This window comes from Oncorhynchus masou, chromosome 3 (genome assembly GCF_036934945.1).
Source record: "Oncorhynchus masou masou isolate Uvic2021 chromosome 3, UVic_Omas_1.1, whole genome shotgun sequence".
NCBI classification, from domain to species: Eukaryota; Metazoa; Chordata; class Actinopteri; order Salmoniformes; family Salmonidae; genus Oncorhynchus; species Oncorhynchus masou.
In genome coordinates this window covers 10055426-10075453 of record NC_088214.1, presented here as the reverse complement: position 1 = coordinate 10075453, position 20028 = coordinate 10055426, and the positions used below count along the sequence as shown (strand labels likewise).

Sequence of the window (20028 nt, the reverse complement as noted above, 5' to 3'; positions counted from 1 at the left end):
TAACACAAAGCTGTCTTTCAAACTGTCCATAAGGACATAATTGATGCAGTCACCTGGATGCCTTTAGACCGACTTATACCTATGTTATACTGTGATCGGGCATTCTGGACAAACTCAGGTTCTATAGGTCAGTCTCCTACAGCCATCATGCAGAATGACATACTACAGGTCAGTCTCCTACAGCCATCATGCAGAGTGACATACTATATAGGTCAGTCTCCTACAGCCATCATGCAGAGTGACATACTACAGGTCAGTCTCCTACAGCCATCATGCAGAGTGACATACTATATAGGTCAGTCTCCTACAGCCATCATGCAGAGTGACATACTATATAGGTCAGTCTCCTACAGCCATCATGCAGAATGACATACTACAGGTCAGTCTCCTACAGCCATCATGCAGAGTGACATACTATATAGGTCAGTCTCCTACAGCCATCATGCAGAGTGACATACTATATAGGTCAGTCTCCTACAGCCATCATGCAGAGTGACATACTATATAGGTCAGTCTCCTACAGCCATCATGCAGAGTGACATACTATATAGGTCAGTCTCCTACAGCCATCATGCAGAATGACATACTATATAGGTCAGTCTCCTACAGCCATCATGCAGAATGACATACTATATAGGTCAGTCTCCTACAGCCATCATGCAGAGTGACATACTATATAGGTCAGTCTCCTACAGCCATCATGCAGAGTGACATACTATATAGGTCAGTCTCCTACAGCCATCATGCAGAGTGACATACTATATAGGTCAGTCTCCTACAGCCATCATGCAGAGTGACATACTATATAGGTCAGTCTCCTACAGCCATCATGCAGAGTGACATACTATATAGGTCAGTCTCCTACAGCCATCATGCAGAGTGACATACTATATAGGTCAGTCTCCTACAGCCATCATGCAGAGTGACATACTACAGGTCAGTCTCCTACAGCCATCATGCAGAGTGACATACTATATAGGTCAGTCTCCTACAGCCATCATGCACAGTGACATACTATATAGGTCAGTCTCCTACAGCCATCATGCAGAGTGACATACTACAGGTCAGTCTCCTACAGCCATCATGCAGAGTGACATACTATATAGGTCAGTCTCCTACAGCCATCATGCAGAATGACATACTATATAGGTCAGTCTCCTACAGCCATCATGCACAATGACATACTATAGGTCAGTCTCCTACAGCCATCATGCAGAGTGACATACTATATAGGTCAGTCTCCTACAGCCATCATGCAGAGTGACATACTATACTCCACCCCCTCCAGGTGTCTCCCATCTTCCCCACCTGTCCTCTGGGTATTTAAACCTGTGTTTTCTGTCTGTCTGTTACCAGTTTGTCTTGTTTGTTCACGTCAACCAGAGGTTTGTCTCAGTGCCTGGTTTTCCCAAGTCTCTCTTTTCTCGTCCTCCTGGTTTTTGACCCTTGCCTGTCCTTCTGACTTACTGTATAATTATCATCAGACAGGCCTATAGACTTACTGTATAATTATCATCAGACAGGCCTATAGACTTACTGTATAATTATCATCAGACAGGCCTATAGACTTACTGTATAATTATAATCAGACAGGCCTACAGACTTACTGTATAATTATAATCAGACAGGCCTACAGACTTACTGTATAATTATCATCAGACAGGCCTATAGACTTACTCTATAATTATCATCAGACAGGCCTATAGACTTACTGTATAATTATCATCAGACAGGCCTATAGACTTACTGTATAATTATAATCAGACAGGCCTACAGACTTACTGTATAATTATCATCAGACAGGCCTATAGACTTACTGTATAATTATCATCAGACAGGCCTATAGACTTACTGTATAATTATCATCAGACAGGCCTATAGACTTACTGTATAATTATAATCAGACAGGCCTACAGACTTACTCTATAATTATAATCAGACAGGCCTACAGACTTACTGTATAATTATCATCAGACAGGCCTATAGACTTACTCTATAATTATCATCAGACAGGCCTACAGACTTACTGTATAATTATCATCAGACAGGCCTATAGACTTACAGTATAATTATAATCAGACAGGCCTACAGACTTACTCTATAATTATAATCAGACATGCCTATAGACTTACTGTATAATTATCATCAGACATGCCTATAGACTTACTCTATAATTATCATCAGACAGGCCTATAGACTTACTGTATAATAATCATCAGACATGCCTATAGACTTACTCTATAATTATCATCAGACAGGCCTATAGACTTACTCTATAATTATAATCAGACAGGCCTATAGACTTACTCTATAATTATAATCAGACAGGCCTCTGCTCTCTTGGTAGTCTCACAACTTGAACAGGAGTAGCTGGTTGTTCCATAACTGAGCCCTCCCTGTGCTTCCCCTCACAACCTGAAACCTGCCATGGAAAAGGGGATTGGCACAGCTGTCAATATTTTGGTCTTGAAATTAAACTGGTATACTTTTTTATTTATCACAATTTTTGGGGGGACCAATTATGGTAATTGCAAGCTGATTTGTAAAAAATAAATTCATAAAGGATTTGCTTGTAAGTTAGCTGAAAATTATATTTAAACCATTAGTTATGAGTGCAAAAGATTTGGTTTAATTTGAAGTTAATTATGTTGGACTTTGCATTGTAGGGAACCGGTTTGACGGGTACTTCATATTACGTCGAACCCTACAAACAAAATGTTGGCACGTCTTCATCATTCTGATTTGTTTCGTGTAATAACTCGTGTGATGTAACTTTGCATTGGGTCTCTTGACGTGCATTCGAATGCAAGTCCATATGTAACATGTGGTTCTGTTTATGCTACTGTAACAGTATAACTTTAGTCCGTCCCCTCCGCAGGGCTTGAACCAGGGACCCTCTGCACACATCAACAACAGTCACCCACGAAGCATCGTTACCCATCGCTCCACAAAAACGGCGACACTTGCAGAGCAGGGGGAACTACTACTTGCAGAGCAAGGGGAACTCAGAGCAGGTAACGTCACCGATCGAAACGCCACCAGCTCACACCACGGCTAACTAGCTAGCCATTTCACATCGGTTACACTACCTACCCTTCAGGCTTATTGAGAAGTGCAATCCGTATTTATTTTGTCTCCTTCAGTAGTGTGGTCTTCCTACAGCATGTTCTTGTTCCAAGTTGCTGCACGTGCCTGATTTCCAGGAAGTGTATAAGTACCCAAACCTGCCAGAGTACTTGAAGGACAGAGTGGTCTACAATTTATCAGCGAACAGGAAAGAAAACCTCTATCTCCCCGTCGCTCTGCCTGGGGACTCCATGGAAAAGTACACTCTGACTAAGCTATAAACAGACAGTTCATTACACACTGACTAAACTATAGCCAGACACCTCAGTTCAGTTATCGACTCAATGGAAAGAGGGAAAGTATTAAAGTAAGACGTATGGACATAACATCTCTCATCCACAAGAGGGCATATTTCCACAACCCAGGAGAGCTTTTATAAAGAAATCAGGCTCATGTTGGCTACAGCTGCCATCTTGGATCATGTTGCATCAGCTATGGAAGGAACATAGCTCTCCAACCTTCAGTGTGAACTGAACCCCTAAAGGAACATCACTGAAGTTGACATTTCTGTCTGTCTGATTCATAAAGATCAGAAAACTACATTTTCACACCGCACCTTCAACTTTGTTTATGAGGGGTGAGTAGCCTACTAGAAATGTACATGTTTAAAAATGTGTTGGGTGTACAAGAATTACACACTAACTCATTTTTATTGCGATGTATTTGAATTGTAATCAGATTGTAACATGTTAAAATGCATCCCACTCCAGCTTTCATAAACATGAAAAAGCTAGCTTGGAGTACATTTTAGAGCATGTTTAGTTTTTTAAAAATTACTACAGTTAAAATGTGTTGGAAACAGGTTAGGACTTGATAGAATTGCAAACGGAATGTGTGATTTTTCAGGTAGGGTAAAGTCCAATAAGCCCTTAAGGTGTGCCTCCTGTAGAAAACTGAGACAAAAGAAACTGGACTGACATTGAGCATTTGTGAGCCACAAAGAGTCAAAGAAAAACAGACATTTCAACCTGAAGTAAGTGAACTAGTTTTAATGTCTTGTTGAAAAGAAGAAGGTAAGGAAGTGCTGCTATGATACAGTAGATCTTTGTAAATAGAAGGTGTCTTTGGTTAATTGGTCGTCTAATAACATACTTCATATAATTAAAAATACTTTTATTGTTACAGCTTGTTAAATGGAACAAACATTTAAAAACGTCTTGCATGGATATTTTTTCTCCATTGAACATACCAATGAAGGCTTTTTAATTTTATTAAAAGTTCTTTGGTCCTCCTTTTGTATTTCTTAATTCTTAACTGTCAAATACTCCTATACTCCAAATATACGTGTTATCTAATATACGGGGTATCGTCGGACGGGGCCACAGAGTCTCCCGACCCCTCCTGTCTCACCTTCCAGTATTTATGCTGCAATAGTTTGTCGGGGGGATAGGGTCAGTCTATTATATCTGGAGTACTTCTCCTGTCTTATCCGGTGTCTTGTGTGAATTTAAGTATGCTCTCTCTAATTCTCTCTTTTTCTTTCTTTCTCTCTCTCGAAGGACCGGAGCCCTAGGACCATGTCTCAGGACGACCTGGCCTGATGACTCCTTGCTGTCCCCAGTCCACCTGGTCATGCTGCTGCTCCAGTTTCAACCTTTCTGCCTGTGGCTATGGAACCCTGACCTGTTCACCGGACGTGCTACCTGTCCCAGACCTGCTGTTTTCAACTCTCTAGAGACAGCAGGAGAGGTAGAGATACTCTTAATGATCGGCTATGAAAAGCCAACTGACATTTACTCCTGAGGTGCTGACTTGTTGCACCCTCGACAACCACTGTGATTATTATTATTTGACCCTGTTGGTCATATATGAACATTTGAACATCTTGGCCATGTTCTGTTATAATCTCCACCCGGCACCAGCTAGAAGAGGACTGGCAACCCCTCATAGCCTGGTTCCTCTCTATGTTTCTTCTTAAGTTCTGGCCTTTCTAGGGAGTTTATCCTAGCCACCATGCTTCTACACCTGCATTGCTTGCTGTTTGGGTTTTTAGGCTGGGTTTCTGTACAGCACTTTGTGACATCAGCTGATGTAAGGAGGGCTTTATAAATACATTTGATTTGATCTATTTCATGGGCATATAATTGCAGTACCTTACTGATTGTTTCCCTAGTAGACAACCAGTGAAGAGACGGATGACTTTGTGCTGAGGTGTGACCTTTCCTGGGAGCAAAATGGAGTCTGATCAAAGTAAGTTAGACTTGGATATGGTGAGACTATACAGAACTATACTAATACACTACTAAAGCTCCAGTCAATCCTGAGGTTATATGTAGTTTATAACAGAGTTTCGGGAAGAGAGCTTTAAGCTTCCCTGCAAACAATGAGTTGTTAGGACGTCCCCGGGACATCACAAAATGGTCTCCTAAAGTCGTCAGGACGTTGTGTCATGGTCTCCTAGAAGATTTGTCTAGTTCCCGGTTGGTCCCGGGGACGTCCCCGAGAATGTTTTTAGGATGTTCTTGGGACGTTGTGTCATGGTCCCTTGGAGGTTTTGTCTAGTTCCCAGATAGTTCCGGGGACATCTATGAAAATGTTTTAAAAACCTTTTTGGGATGTTGTGTCATGGTCCTCCAGACGTTATTTCTTGTTTCAGTTTGGTCGCTGGGACGTCCACGGAAGTTTTTAGGATATTCTTCGTTGTGTCATGGACCCTGGAGGTTTTATTCCCGGTTTGTCCCGGGGATGTTTTTTGGACTTTTTTGGATTGTTGTGTCATGGTCCCCTGAACATGCTTAGGACATTGTGTCATGGTCCCCTGAACATGCTTAGGACATTGTGTCATGGTCCCCTGAACATGTTTAGGACATTGTGTCATGGTCCCCTGAACATGTTTAGGACATTGTGTCATGGCCCCCTGAACATGCTTAGGACATTGTGTCATGGTCCCCTGAACATGTTTAGGACATTGTGTCATGGCCCCCTGAACATGCTTAGGACATTGTGTCATGGTCCCCTGAAGGTTTTGTCTAGTTCCCATTTGTCCCTGGGATGTACTCTGGGAAGATTTTAGGACATTCTTGGGAGTTTGTGTCATGGTTGGGACGTTGTGCCATGGTTGGGACGTTGTGCCATGGTTGGGACGTTGTGCCATGGTTGGGACGTTGTGCCATGGTTGGGACGTTGTGCCATGGTTGGGACGTTGTGCCATGGTTGGGACATTGTGCCATGGTTGGGACATTGTGCCATGGTTGGGACATTGTGCCATCGTCCCCTGGACCCAAGAAGGTCCTGAAACCAGGAATTACACAAAGGGCCCAGAGAGAATGTTCCCTTGGGACAATCACGTGACGACTTCAGGACTAGTTAAAGGAAAGTCATGAGAACGTCGTAAATCAAAAATCAAATCAAATGTATTTATAAAGCCCTTCGTACATCAGCTGATATCTCAAAGTGCTGTACAGAAACCCAGCCTAAAACCCCAAACAGCAAGCAATGCAGGTGTAGAAGCACGGTAAATAGGTCCTGACATAGTCCTCAGTGACGTCCTGGGTCCATCTAAACCTTGGTTCACTACCTGAAGCTGCCCCCACCAGCAGAAGGGCCAGCACAACCTTGAGGGGGGTCCAACCCCGATCCACAACTACCACCCACGGCAAAACCCTCAAATACCAAACTCTACCAACTACTAGCAGCAAAACTTGTGTAGTTTGTGTGTAGTCTGCTGTTTATTATACCGTACCACTTGATTGTGTTTATTGTGTCTCCTAACTGTGACATGTCAAAGTAGTAGCCTACAGTACCATCTTGTGGTCAGCTATTGAACTGAGCAGAATTATGATGCTGCAGAGTCTTCACTAATCATTTTCTTTGCAAGGGACATGCATGTAACCTACTCATGTAACCAAGATGATAATCAACCAAGATGACATGTGCCATTTAGAACCTTTTTACCAGACAGTTCAATCTGGTGGTTATTTTAAACCAATTTCAAATGAAATTAAACATATACATTTTATTTGGCATATTGTATAAAATGGGAAATTGCAAGTTTGTAAAATGTTGTTGCCCTCAAATACCTAATTTAAGAATGATTAAACTACTAATATGTTGTTTTACAATTTTAGGAACTGTTAAAAATATGCTTTACCAGGCAGTTGAGTTTCCCATTAAAGGAATGCTATTAACTCAAAGCTAGTGACAATGGACTTTTTTTGTCTGTGCAAATACAAAAATCCTTTCAGATCCATATAATTAGTTACTCTCTTATCTTCAATGTGGGGTGGCAGTGTTAGTGGTTAGAGCATTGGACTAGTAACCGAAAGGTTGAAAGTTCAAAAATGACACAAAATCTGCCATTTTCAGTTAAACTGTTCCTAGGCTGTATTGAAAATTATTTGTTACTGTCTGTTATCTTAAAAAAAATGTGTTTCACAATATCATTCAGTACATGTAATTGTACTTGTATTTTAAGCATATAAACTGTAAATGCATTAATTTATATGCATTTGAATATTTATATTTTGACACACAAATGTATCACATTTGATATCCATCCTCATGTATCCTATCTTCCATTAAAGGTACAGTAAATGAAGAAGACAAAGTAATTTTTTAGATTTAAAGTCTATGCTAATTCCAATCCAAAATGTGTATACTCTAATTGGTCAACTCAACCTGGCTGGTTGAGATGCACTGTGGTTGAGTTGCTTGCAATGCATCATCTATCAAAGTAATGCTAACAAAAATTCATTTACTGAGACTAAATACACATATTTTGCAGAAAGAAAAAAATCCAGATATTTTTATTCTTCTTGCTGTGCCAGTTAAAGTGTAAATAATTTGTATATTCTTGACAATAATGAAGTTTAACCTGTGCCCTCCATAGATGCTGAGTTGGTGGATGAACACAGGTCCCAGCTCATTCAGAGGGTCACCATGGTGATGTCTATAGCTGATGAGCTGCTTGCTGAAGGCATGATTCATAAAGAGATGTACTCCAACATCAGTGCTGCCAGAACTGATGAGGACAAAATGAGGGAGCTCTTTAAAGCCCTCCACTCTGGAGGAAACAAAGTGAAATCTGCCTTTCTCTCCATACTGAGGGAGAATGAACCTAATCTGGTCCAGGATTTGGGTGAGTGAAGATGTACACAGACATGTAATTTTGAGACAGTTTGTAGAGGAAAAGGTGAAACTGACTGTTGTGTTTTAACATTTTCAATGGATTATTAGGTTGTAGTCAGAGTCTGCCACAACAATATCTTGTGTGAAAACTTGTACTGTAATAACACTTTAATGTGAGGTATTTATTCATCATTTGTATAATTTACATAGAATCCCACATCAAACAAGGAGATCAACAAGGTAAGCCATGTCTTTTCCACCTATTTAAATATCAACATTAATATGATTCAAATAATATGATTTAAACATTGTTTTCAACAGAAAAGTTTTGTAAAATGATGAATTGCCTTTGTTATTGTATCAATGTGTAGAGAACAAAAGCACAATAAGCCTAAAGTACAAGGAATTCATCAGAGGTGAATATGCCACAGTGCAGGAGTACAACTCTCTCCCTGGAGAACATGTGAAGCTAGATGATCGCTACACTGAGCCCCTGATCATCCAGAAACACCGTCAGCAGAGAGAGAGAGAGGAGGAGATCCGCTCCAGAGGACAGAACTTTCATCACGTCATGGACCAGAGGGACAGCGAGGCCTACAAGAGTACCAAAGTGGAGAGGCTGTTTGATCCAGACGAGCACGGAGACATTCAGAGAACAGTGATACTGCAGGGCCACTCTGGAACTGGCAAGTCATTTACCAGTCAGAAGATCATGTCTGACTGGGCCTTTGGAAGACTTTACGAAGACCGATTTGACTTTGTTTTTCACCTGAGGTGCAAAGAACTGAACCAGGCCACTGGGAGAAAAAGTCTGATGGATCTGCTTGACTACGATCAGGGTTCATCATCAATGATCAATCAGGTCCTTCACCAGTCTCCTGAGAGGGTTCTCTTCCTGGTGGACGGCTTTGATGAACTCAAATTCTCACTTGATGTACCTAAAGACTCCCTTCCCAGGGACCCGTGGACACAATGCTCCCCCGAAGTGACACTGAGTGGCCTGATACGGAAACAGATATTGCACGAGTCCTTCCTGCTTGTTACCACCAGGTCCACAGCGTTGGTCAAACTGATTGGAGTGGTCAAACATCCAGTGAGATACGCTGAGATATTGGGCTTTTCTGAGGAAGGCGTGAAGGTCTACTTTGAGAAGTTCTTCAAACAGAAGCAACTCTCACAGCAAGCCTATGACTTTGTGAGGGAAAATGAAACCCTTTTCACTGCATGTTTCATTCCAGTCATCTGCTGGATCATTTGCACAGTTTATAGGGAGCAGTTTGATGAAGGCACAGAGATGATACAATCGCTGGAGACCACCACCTCCATCTTTGTTGAATTTGTTGACACTCTGTTGAAGCACCACTGTCAGGATTTGGGTCAGTCAGCTCTTACTATCCTCCAAGGACTAGGCAAGCTGGCAGAAAAGGGAATGGAAGAGCAGCAAGTCTTATTTGACCATGATAGTGTGTCACAGACAGTGTCAGATCCTTCCAAAGTCCCCTTCTTGTGTATGTTTCTCCAAAAGAAGAGAGCAAGTCAGACCACTATGTACATGTTCATGCACCTCAGGTTCCAGGAGTTTTTCACAGCCCTCTCATACATGTCACTGGGTGATGAGGAAGCTCAGGGGAAAGTTAGAGAGCTACTTTCTAAGGTTCGATGTGGACCGCAACACTTTCACCTCCTGCCCATTGTTCAATTTCTCTTTGGCATCTTAAACAAGGAAGTTGCAAAACGACTGGAGGAAAAACACATCTCTTGTTCTCAAGGAATCTGGACCCAGCTCAAACATTTTATTCTGGAAGTCATTGAAAAAGGAAAGGAGGATCAAATCGTTAGACGTACAATGCAGCTTTTCACGTTTCATTGTCTATATGAGCTTCATACAGATGATTTTGTTAAAGAAGCCATGGAAACATACACAGACATTAATATGTCAGGAAGTCCCCTGAAGAAAACAGACTGTTGGGTGTTGATGTATTGTCTTCAGCATTGCAAGTCTATCGAATGTCTTGAACTGAGTGGGTGCAATTTAACTGCAGAGAACATGAAAATCCTTCTGCCAGCGTTGCAGAAATGTAAAGCTCTTGTGTGAGTATTGTTGCTTGTCCCTTTAATGTAGATAGCCATTTTTTTACCAATGTTTTTGATTTTGAATAAATCATGTAAACTGAATTATGCTCAGTTTCTCCTGCAAGCTCATCAATGGAGCCAAGGCAGATCATTTCCATAATGGATATTTAAGTAATAAACCATGAGAACCCGAGGATTATCGTGTGATAACTCCCGACCTAAGGGATGTTCTTCTGCCGAGGGCGAAGCCAAAATCAATGGCATCTAGCTAGCTAGCACAGGTTTAATGATGATGAGACACAAACTTAAATATATCATTATTTAATAAATCATTTATAAATAGGAAAAATTCAGCTTATTGCCAAGTTAATAATATAGTCATGGAAGATTGCTAGGCAAGTGTTACTTCTCCTTAGCTTTAGTTAGCTAGCTAGCTAGCATACACACGATCACATCAAGCAGCTGAAATGACAACAAACTATGTGCATTTTCATTTGTTTTACCTTTGTTTCAGTATTGCAATTTATTTGGATTTATCCATTATAATGATGCAGATAAATGAATTCACCTGGCTCCGAGAAGCTGCCAGTCTCGTCACGCTCATATGTATTGCATGGGGGAGGTAACAAATAAATGCAACATGTTGTTTAGGCACACAGTAAGGCTTATGTTATTAACCCCAGCTGTACCAAACCAGACAAGAAGCATGTGGAAATGATGTCTAGAAACGCTTTCCTGGGGGGGATTAAGTTTATGAATGCCTGTCTGGGCTACAGGAAAGTGGATGCACATTGATACTTTAAATGGAATTAAGGCATCATGGCGTTTTGTGGGAATTAATGTGAATAATTCCCTGCTATCAACCAATCCGCATCCAGGATTCAAACAACCTGTTTTATATATATTTTTTTTTTACAATTTTAACTCTTCGATTAATTCTTTCTGACATATCAGTCACTTCATGTTTTTGTGGGACACTGTTTGTAGGTTGCAGGTGGATGACCTAGCCGATGATGATTTAGATGGTCTGTTGACAGCGCTGGGAGAAGGAAAGAGTTTGGAGCTGGAGTAAGAATCACATGATCTTCACTGTAATATCAAACCTTATTCACCATAAACAGTTTTCCAGTTTAATGTACTGCATCTCTACATCAACAACCTCAGACCAATTCTATAAATAATAATTTCTCTAACTTTTCTAGCATCAGTCTACTACTTTGAAACAACATTATTCAAACCACACTAGTCTGTTATTAGTGATGGTTCACACAAACCTTCAACAAATATCCTTCATTAAGTTTGATAAAGAAATGTTACATTTACTATTCATGTTTCTGTTACTCTCTGGATGTTTTTAGAGGGACTGTTTATGTTTCTCTCTTTTAAAATTGTGTTTTCTTTGCCTAACTCCAATTTTTCTGTATATTTCAGTCTGCGTAACACCAACTTCTCTGATGAGAAAGTACAGGACTTGCTCGTTGCTCTCACTAAACACAAAACCAGAAAAGTTCAAACTGGAGTGAAGTCCATCACCAGAAATACAGCTGACAAATTCATGTCCCTCATCAGTAAGGCACATGGAGTCTTGGATCTGATAAAGTCAGTCTGAACTTTAATTTTAGCTCCCAATCAACTGATTATATATCATACAATATTAAATTGAATTGATTGTCTTTGAAAACAGCAGGCAGCAGAATGCCTCAAGCTACCGATCAAAAGTTTTGGGTCACTTAGAAATGTCCTTGTTTTTGAAAGAAAAGCACATTTTTTGTCCATTAAAATAACATCAAATTGATCAGAAATACAGTCTAGACATTGTTAATGTTGTAAATTACTATTGTAGCTGGAAACGGCAGATTTTTAATGGAATATCTACATAGGCGTACAGAGGCCCATTATCAGCAACCATCACTCCTGTGTTCCAATGGGACGTTGTGTTAGCAATCCAAGTTTATAATTTTATAAGGCCGATTGATCATTAGAAAACCCTTTTGCAATCATTGTTAGCACAGCTGAAAAGTGTTGGTCTGATTAAAGAAGCAAAAAAACTGGTCTTCTTTAGACTAGTTGAGTATCTGGAGCATCAGCATTTGTGTGTTTGATTACAGGCTCAAAATAGCCAGAAACAAAATACTTTCTTCTGAAACTCGTCAGTCTATTCTTGTTCTGAGAAATGAAGGCTATTCCATGCAAGAAATTAACCAGAAACTGAAGATCTGTTGACAATACAGCCCAGCCCTGAATGAGCATGTAGTGTATAATGCAATATTTCCTTTCCTGTTGAACTTTTCCACACTTTGCTTCATAAGACATTATACAGCCTTGATCATAATGCTATATGAACTTGGTCATTCTTATGAAAGCATTTGTAAACCTATGGAAAAACTTGCACTTGCCTTGCAAGTTTTACCTACTCTGACATGTGATATGTGGTTGTCGCAACTAGTGTGAATGTACTAGCTGTCAGTGGCTCTGGATAAGAGCTTCTGCTAAATGACTAACGTGTCATTGAAATGTAGTCCTATGGTAGATGTTTGTAAGCAGTTATTAGCAACTACTGTATGTCTTGCATCACAATGCTTTATGCATTGATCATAAGGCATTATAAATGTGCTTAATGCACTGATCATAAGGCATTATAAATGTGCTTAATGCATTATGAGGATATTAATGGAGATTATTTATGGGAAGTGTTACCAAAATTGAACAATACATAATTTCCACAATAATACTGTGTATTAAATTGTCAAGAATATGACTTATCACTGTTTCCTCAGGCTTCATAGTTGTGGGAATGTTGCATTGAGTGTCCAGCTTCAGAAAGATGGAGTGAGGTGAGTATCTTAATATTAATTGTATTTTGGTTTTCAGTTGAAATTAATGTAGAAATGTGTATTTGATTGAATTTGACTAACAGTTGTACAGATGATTTCTGAAAAGTTCATATTTGAATAACTGCCTCGAGTGGATGAAGAGTTGTTTGTGAAAGTCATTTTCTGTGTTGTATCTGGTGTTTACAGTACGCATCTTGTCAATTCAATTATTCATGCAATATATATTTTTTTTTTTATCTCTTGTTTTTGAAGAGCTCCCCAAATTATTCTTTGGTTAAAAGTGCCAGAGATGAAAATGATCTGTGACTCTATCAGAACATCTGGCTACAGTTTGACTGGAGTGAAGTAAGTATAATTTCACATCTCTCATACCGCAAATCACATATTTCACAGCGGATATCTTTATTTATTGTACGTGTTATGGAGATGATTCGTTGAAGCACACAAGTGATGAGGAACCCTTTCTGAGAGCTGAAGACTTCCCATGCTAATGCCTAGGTTTAAACTCAGTGAGCGAACACATTTTGATCCTATAGCTGTAGTTAAGACATTATTGTACTTGTTGAACTCTAGTTTATCTATGACATCACTAAGTAAGTAATATTATATCACAAATAAACTACAGTTTATCTTCCTCATATAAGGTTTGGAGTAGCACAGTGAAAGATGTTTTTTTGCTCCTGATGACAGGTTGAGAGTGAGGCAGGTGGCTGACGAGCGCCCATTCCTCTACCCTACAAACAATTGTAGGTTAATGTAAGGGAGACTAATAAATTATACTTCCTAAATATTCCATATTTTGAGAATCTCAAATTGAACCTTAACTCTCACGGGTGATTTTTTTGTTGTTGTAATGTTTAATTGCATTTCATATAATTTGTGACTTGCTGGCATGTAGTGATTTACTTTGCTCAACTTTCTGTAGCCAGACAGTGAATAAACATTCATTGGTATACATTCATGTGTACAGGTTACACATAGACTGGCCTCTCAGATGCGGCGTAGAGCGTGAAGGTCAACAGCACTCAGCACTCAGCAGCATTGAGATGTCCCTATACGACGATGATGTATTTGACTGGAGACGCATCCATCAGCTATGTCAAACTCTGAAGCATAAGTAAAGACTACTGTCTTCAATTTAAATCTCAACACGCAGCACACACACACACACAGCACACGCAGCACACGCACTCTCTCTCTCTCTCTCTCTCTCACACACACATACACTCTCACACACACACACACTCACACACACACACTCTCTCTCACACACACACATACACTCTCTCACACATACTCTCTCTCTCACACACACACACACGGTTATAGAGAAGCACACTGGACAGCTGACAATGAGCCTTAAAGGTCATTTACACTTGAGCCAACATCAGCAGTGTTTATTATGAATGCGGTCTCTGCCAATGGTAGTGAAATTGCTTTGAAAACGATGCTGTCTAGTGCTCTGCTCTATAACACGCCTCGGATTGAATCCCGGCCAAACTATTACATATCTGCACGCAAACAAAAATATGTCAAAAGATTTTAATGGTGTCTGTGTCTATGTTTGTGTTACATGAATGACCTCTACCAGGCCAGAGTGGGATGAGCATGCTGATGAACTGATCTCGCTGCTACACTCTCAAACCTCTCTGGGTGAAATAGTTCTGTTGGTGAGCAGCTTGACAGAGAGGTGTGCTGCCAGTGTAATCCGTCTCAGTCAGGCCTGTTCCAAGCTGAAGGACATAATGTGAGTCCAACCTACTATATTATCAGTGTAGTCAGTCTCAGTCAGGCCTGTTCCAAGCTGAAGGACATAATGTGAGTCCAACCTACTATATTATCTGTGTCTGTGTTCTTATAACTGTTTCAGTGTTACTGTTCCACTCATGAATCCTCTATTCTCTTAGCCTTCAAGTAAACGGTTTCTTATTGGAAGAAGGAATACAATGCTTACGTGAATCAAAGAGGCGCCCAGATTGCCAGTTACTTCTCTTGGGGTATGGATGTACTTACTGTATATTATATTTTATACCATGGCATTGATGAATACTTGTTTCTGATTGGCTTGAAGGGCATTCTAGGGCGTGCATTATTTATGTGATGTGGCCCAAGAAGCCGGTGTTTGGAGGATATATTGGCATGGTTGTTGTTTTGTTGAAGGCCGGCAAAATGTGCAATATTATATATCCTTCAAACAACAGATTATCAGGCATTATTACTTTTTTACAACGGGTTACCAAATAATAATTTACATATTTTCATTAAAAAAAATGTTTTATTGATTTATTCATACGATTTCATCCTTCCTCAAGATTTAGTCCCGAGACAAATCTAGGGTTGCTACCCAAGCCGCCTGGTCATTCGTTCGTTTGCCAGAGACACGACCCAGTCGTTAAGTCTTTTTGTTCTGTATCTATGGACGCAACCTAGTCGTTCGTTCTACATTTTCCATTGCCATACTGACTGGCAACATTATTATCCCTTGCTTGCTAGCTAGCCAGCTACAGCTAACTTACAGTCATGTCGAACAGTGCAGCCAGAATAACAGCAAATTAGCTGCATTTGCGTTTGTTTGAGTTGTTTTCTAGTGACATATATTTTGAATACACCCCTAACAATGAGCTAATGATATGTGCTTTCGCCTGGCATAGAACATATGCTTTCTTGTCAGGACACTGTTGTTCAGAGGAGATAGCCAACAACACAGCTAACACAATCACTTCAAACTGAAGCTGGAAAGACAGCAAACTAGCTGCATATAATTTTTATAGTGGATATCAAGTTCATAAATTGCCTGGCTGGGCTGATGAGACAGTGGATTGTGCAGTCAGATGGAACAGAGTAAAAATACATTTTAAAGTAATAGATTTAGCCGGTGGGAATTTGTGGAATAGACACCGGCTGGAATACGGATTTGACCAATCAGCATTCAGTATTAGACCCACCCATTGGATAATTCCCTATAATGCACGGCAGAATTCAATGGCTATAGTTCATTCTTACATGTTCTATTTCTGAGCTGCTTTTGAAAACAAAAGTCGAATTGGAAACATTATTGACATTTGTTGAATTTGATTTTCATAATGGCAAGCTAATCAAATCAAATGTATTTATATAGCCCTTCATACATCAGCTGATATCTCAAAGTGCTATACAACCCAGCCTAAAACCCCAACCAGCAAGCAATGCAGGTGTAGAAGTACGGTGGCTAGGAAAAACTCCCTAGAAAGGCCAAAACATAGGAAGAAACTTAGAGAGGAACCAGGCTAAGTGGGGCAAGCTAGGACTGATGGTTTGGTTAGCTAAACTAGCAAGTCTGTTTGGTTACCACGGCAACTACTTTAGCCATCTAGTGAACTTGCAAGCTACTGTACTTCAGTGGATGATGATCACATTTTTACCAGCAAATGAACAAATGTCTAGCGGAAAATGTGTTCAATTATAGCCGTGGTATAAAAGGGATAATCAAATCGGGGCTCTAGAAAGTAATGCAACTCTGTGGAAGCAGTGTTGCCAACTTAGCGACTTTGTCGCTATATTTAGCGAGTTTTCAGACCCCTCTAAGCGTCACATTTTCAAAAAAGGGTCTTGCGACAAATCCAGCGCCCTTTTCTGGCGTTATTGGAGACTTTCGAGACTCTGACGTGAAAGCACGTATCATTCTTACTCTTCTAAACGAGCAGCGGGTGCTGCCGTGGGCCCCACCCCTGTCCCAAAGCACTCACAGGCGGCCCAGTCCTCGCGCAGCAGTCCCTCACAGCTGCAGTCAGAGCAGGAGATGTTCACCCCTCCGAGTCCAGACTGCAAATGAATCGGGCATGCGGGAAGCCGCCGCTGGCTGACCCCGCCCTGGTTTACATAAATGAAAACAATTCACCTGAATTAGGGACAGACTAGTTACCATCATTTTCTCACATTGCCATTGACCGTTTTTTATATTGTCTCTTTTTGGTCCATTTAGATTGTATACAAAAAAATGTTATGGTTAAAAATGTTCATGTTTTACTGTGACTTGTTTTAGGCTACTAAGTGGACCATGAGGTTAAAAACCAAACCAAATTAAGAAAACTAAACTAAAAAACTAAACATTTAAACGAAGTAACTCTGCCAGAGTGTCTCTTTTGGGTCAGTTTTGCCGGTCCCAAGCCCGGATAACGGAGGAGGGTTGGAATTGTGACATAAAAAAAACAAGAATCAACAGAAGTTCATTTGTAGTTCTAATCATATTTAGGGTGTTTTTTACTCACTTTTAGTCTCCCACGACGTCTCCTACAGCGTCCATGACAATTTCATGCACACGACCGATTATACAAATTAGGCAATGACGTCATTTAGCAACTTCTAGCAACTTTTAGGACAGCCAATAGCTACTTTCCTTACTGAGAAGTTGACAACACTGCGTGGAAGGAAGGTCAGTCCACTTCGCTAGCGCGTTGTCTAACATACCTTCCACGTTGTTTCCTTATTTTCCATAGAACGCATAGCCCCTCGTTGATTATCTCTTACGTATCAGTTATTTGAGGCTTGAATAAACCGATTACTCAACTGGAGTTAATAACACGGTGTGCCACTAGATCTCTTCAGGAGTTAATCATCCCTTACCTCTGCAGGAGGAGATGCAGGAAGCTTGCTGACCAGTGCTCTGAGGAGAAGGACAAGAGGCTCAGTTGTAATGACAACGTTTTACTCGCTCTACATGGAGAATCATTCATAGAGATTGTGTTAAGGCGTGGGAACGAAAACGATAGTGATGACACGTGGAATGGGAACGAAAACGATAGTGATGACACGTGGAATGGGAACGAAAACGATAGTGATGACACGTGGAATGGGAACGAAAACGATAGGCCGAGAGATGATATAAAGTGTAAAGGGTGTTGTGTTGTTGGATAGTGACCATGATGAAGACAACAGAGATGGTATAAGAAATATAACAAGAGGACAAAGACAACAGAGATTGTGAGAAATACAGCGTACAAAAGACTGAGGACAAAGACAAGAGTGAAGAGACATATTTTTGATCCTGATACCACTTAGATTTGGATTGATACTAACTATACATACTGGAAATGTTTTTGGGGTGGTAATTTCAAAATGTAACTTTAGACTTTAGAAAGACTACAAGATTAAGCCAAATGAACTGAACTGAACATATCTTACCTGCATTGGAGTCTTTATGGGAATGGTTCACACTATAAACAATGTAATATGCTCTATTGTTAAATATTATATGTACATTTCTGTATTATATGCACCACTAAACATGCCATTTGAACTTTGCCACTGCAGTACTTCCTTCATTGTAATATATCTTACCCCCATTAATTTATTACCACCATACTTATGTTTATTCTTGATATTATTATTGTCTAATTAAATACATTACATGTAATTGTTCATACTATATATGTTTATGTTGTGTGTGTGTATACTGTTTGTGTACATTATTATTTCTACATTCGGTCTGTTTATTGAATCGTCAGCACCATTTCACCAGGTCAAATCCCTGGTACATGTAAATGTGCTTGGTGAGTAAAGGTGGTTGTGATTCTGAATCTGATTCTGTGGGTATAAGTGCAGGAGACAAGCAGCGTTTCTCTGAACCTCTCATATTCCCTGGGTTTCCGCTTGTGTTCCTCTGTCGCTCAGTTGGTAGAGCTTGCAGTGCTAGGACAGTGGGTTTGATTCCCATGACCACCCGAAAGTTAAATGTATGCGTGACTGTAAACTGCTTTGGATAAAAGTGTATGCTAAATGGCATGTCGTGTTATTATTAAATATAGGCCACAGGAAATGAGTCAATTCTCTCTTCTTCTCCTTTGGGCTCCCGAGTGGGGCAGTGGTCTAAGACACTGCATCTCAGTGCAAGAGTGCAGTTTGAATCCGGGGTGCATCACATCTGGCCGTGATAGGGTGGTGCACAATTAGCCCAGTGTTGTGTGGGGTAGGCTGTCATTGTAAATAAGAATTTGTTCTTAACTGAGTTGCCTAGTTAATTATTAGTTATTTTATTTGGTCTTTAAGTTGGTTTACGCCCCTGGCAGCATCACACCATACCAATGCTATAGTCTTGTGAATCTGTCAGGAATATTTTGTGGATGAAAATACTTTGTTAGCTAACACACCTGGATTACCCATTAGGCCTGCAAGTACAGCTATGGAGAGTTAATCAAGCTTCCTAAGGGTGCAATTTCAGACACATATGCAATCATTAATGAATTACAGAACCCATCTTTGTTGCCTTTAAAGACTATTGGAATCTGTGCTACACAGGATTCCATCGTCCTCTTTTAGCACTAGACACAGCCTCATCCAATTCAAGGTGGTTCACCGTATCCACTGGTCGGGGGCCAAACTTGGAAGAATATTCTCCGATTTTGATCCTACTTGTGTTTGATGTAAAAACGGAATCAGCAACACTGTTTCATATGTTTTGGGACTGTCATAAACTGTCAGGTTGGAATGAACATTTAAATGTTTCTCTGATATGGCAGTGTCATAGATCCGTCTCCCCTTACAGACATTTTTGGAGTACTACCCATAGGCAACCATCTTTATAGCACTCTTTTAGCTAGATGGCTTGTACTTCAGAACCAAAAGATGGTGGTTCCTATAAATAAGACATTACATTCAGTACACGTGGGAACTCCACACTGTTTTATGAAACTTAGTCTCCATACCGGTCTTACTATGAACAGTCCACCTTCTGATGGCATTCTTATTAAAACAAAATAAATATGTATTTGACTTCCCTCTTGTCATGGTTCCACCTGTCACCAGAGGGCGCCAGAGACCGTCCTGGAGACGTTAATGACATCCTATTATGAATTGTGTACCGTGTGCGTTTGCTGAGAGAGTTTTCGTGATCCTTCGGCTACCGTATTTCAGTTAAGTATTAGGTTCATCCATAACCACTGATTCCTCATCT

The 20028-nt window shown here is 40.3% G+C and overlaps 1 protein-coding gene across 1 annotated transcript in view; it reads left to right on the top strand.

Moving 5' to 3' along the window:
* Window positions 1-2825: 2825 nt before the first annotated feature.
* LOC135518934 (uncharacterized) overlaps window positions 2826-20028 on the top strand; it is a 38517-nt gene continuing 21314 nt past the window's right edge. Inside the window, exons 1-17 of the mRNA XM_064943905.1 lie at window positions 2826-3703; window positions 3973-4099; window positions 4626-4815; window positions 5240-5316; window positions 7955-8203; window positions 8404-8433; window positions 8565-10284; window positions 11254-11334; window positions 11698-11865; window positions 13044-13100; window positions 13353-13445; window positions 13791-13856; window positions 14071-14217; window positions 14692-14847; window positions 15008-15097; window positions 17711-17992; window positions 18676-18752. Of these exons, the coding sequence (XP_064799977.1) occupies window positions 5301-5316; window positions 7955-8203; window positions 8404-8433; window positions 8565-10284; window positions 11254-11334; window positions 11698-11865; window positions 13044-13100; window positions 13353-13445; window positions 13791-13856; window positions 14071-14217; window positions 14692-14847; window positions 15008-15097; window positions 17711-17992; window positions 18676-18752 (3232 nt within the window). The 5' untranslated portion in view covers window positions 2826-3703; window positions 3973-4099; window positions 4626-4815; window positions 5240-5300. The remainder of the gene's footprint in view (window positions 3704-3972; window positions 4100-4625; window positions 4816-5239; window positions 5317-7954; window positions 8204-8403; window positions 8434-8564; window positions 10285-11253; window positions 11335-11697; window positions 11866-13043; window positions 13101-13352; window positions 13446-13790; window positions 13857-14070; window positions 14218-14691; window positions 14848-15007; window positions 15098-17710; window positions 17993-18675; window positions 18753-20028) is intronic.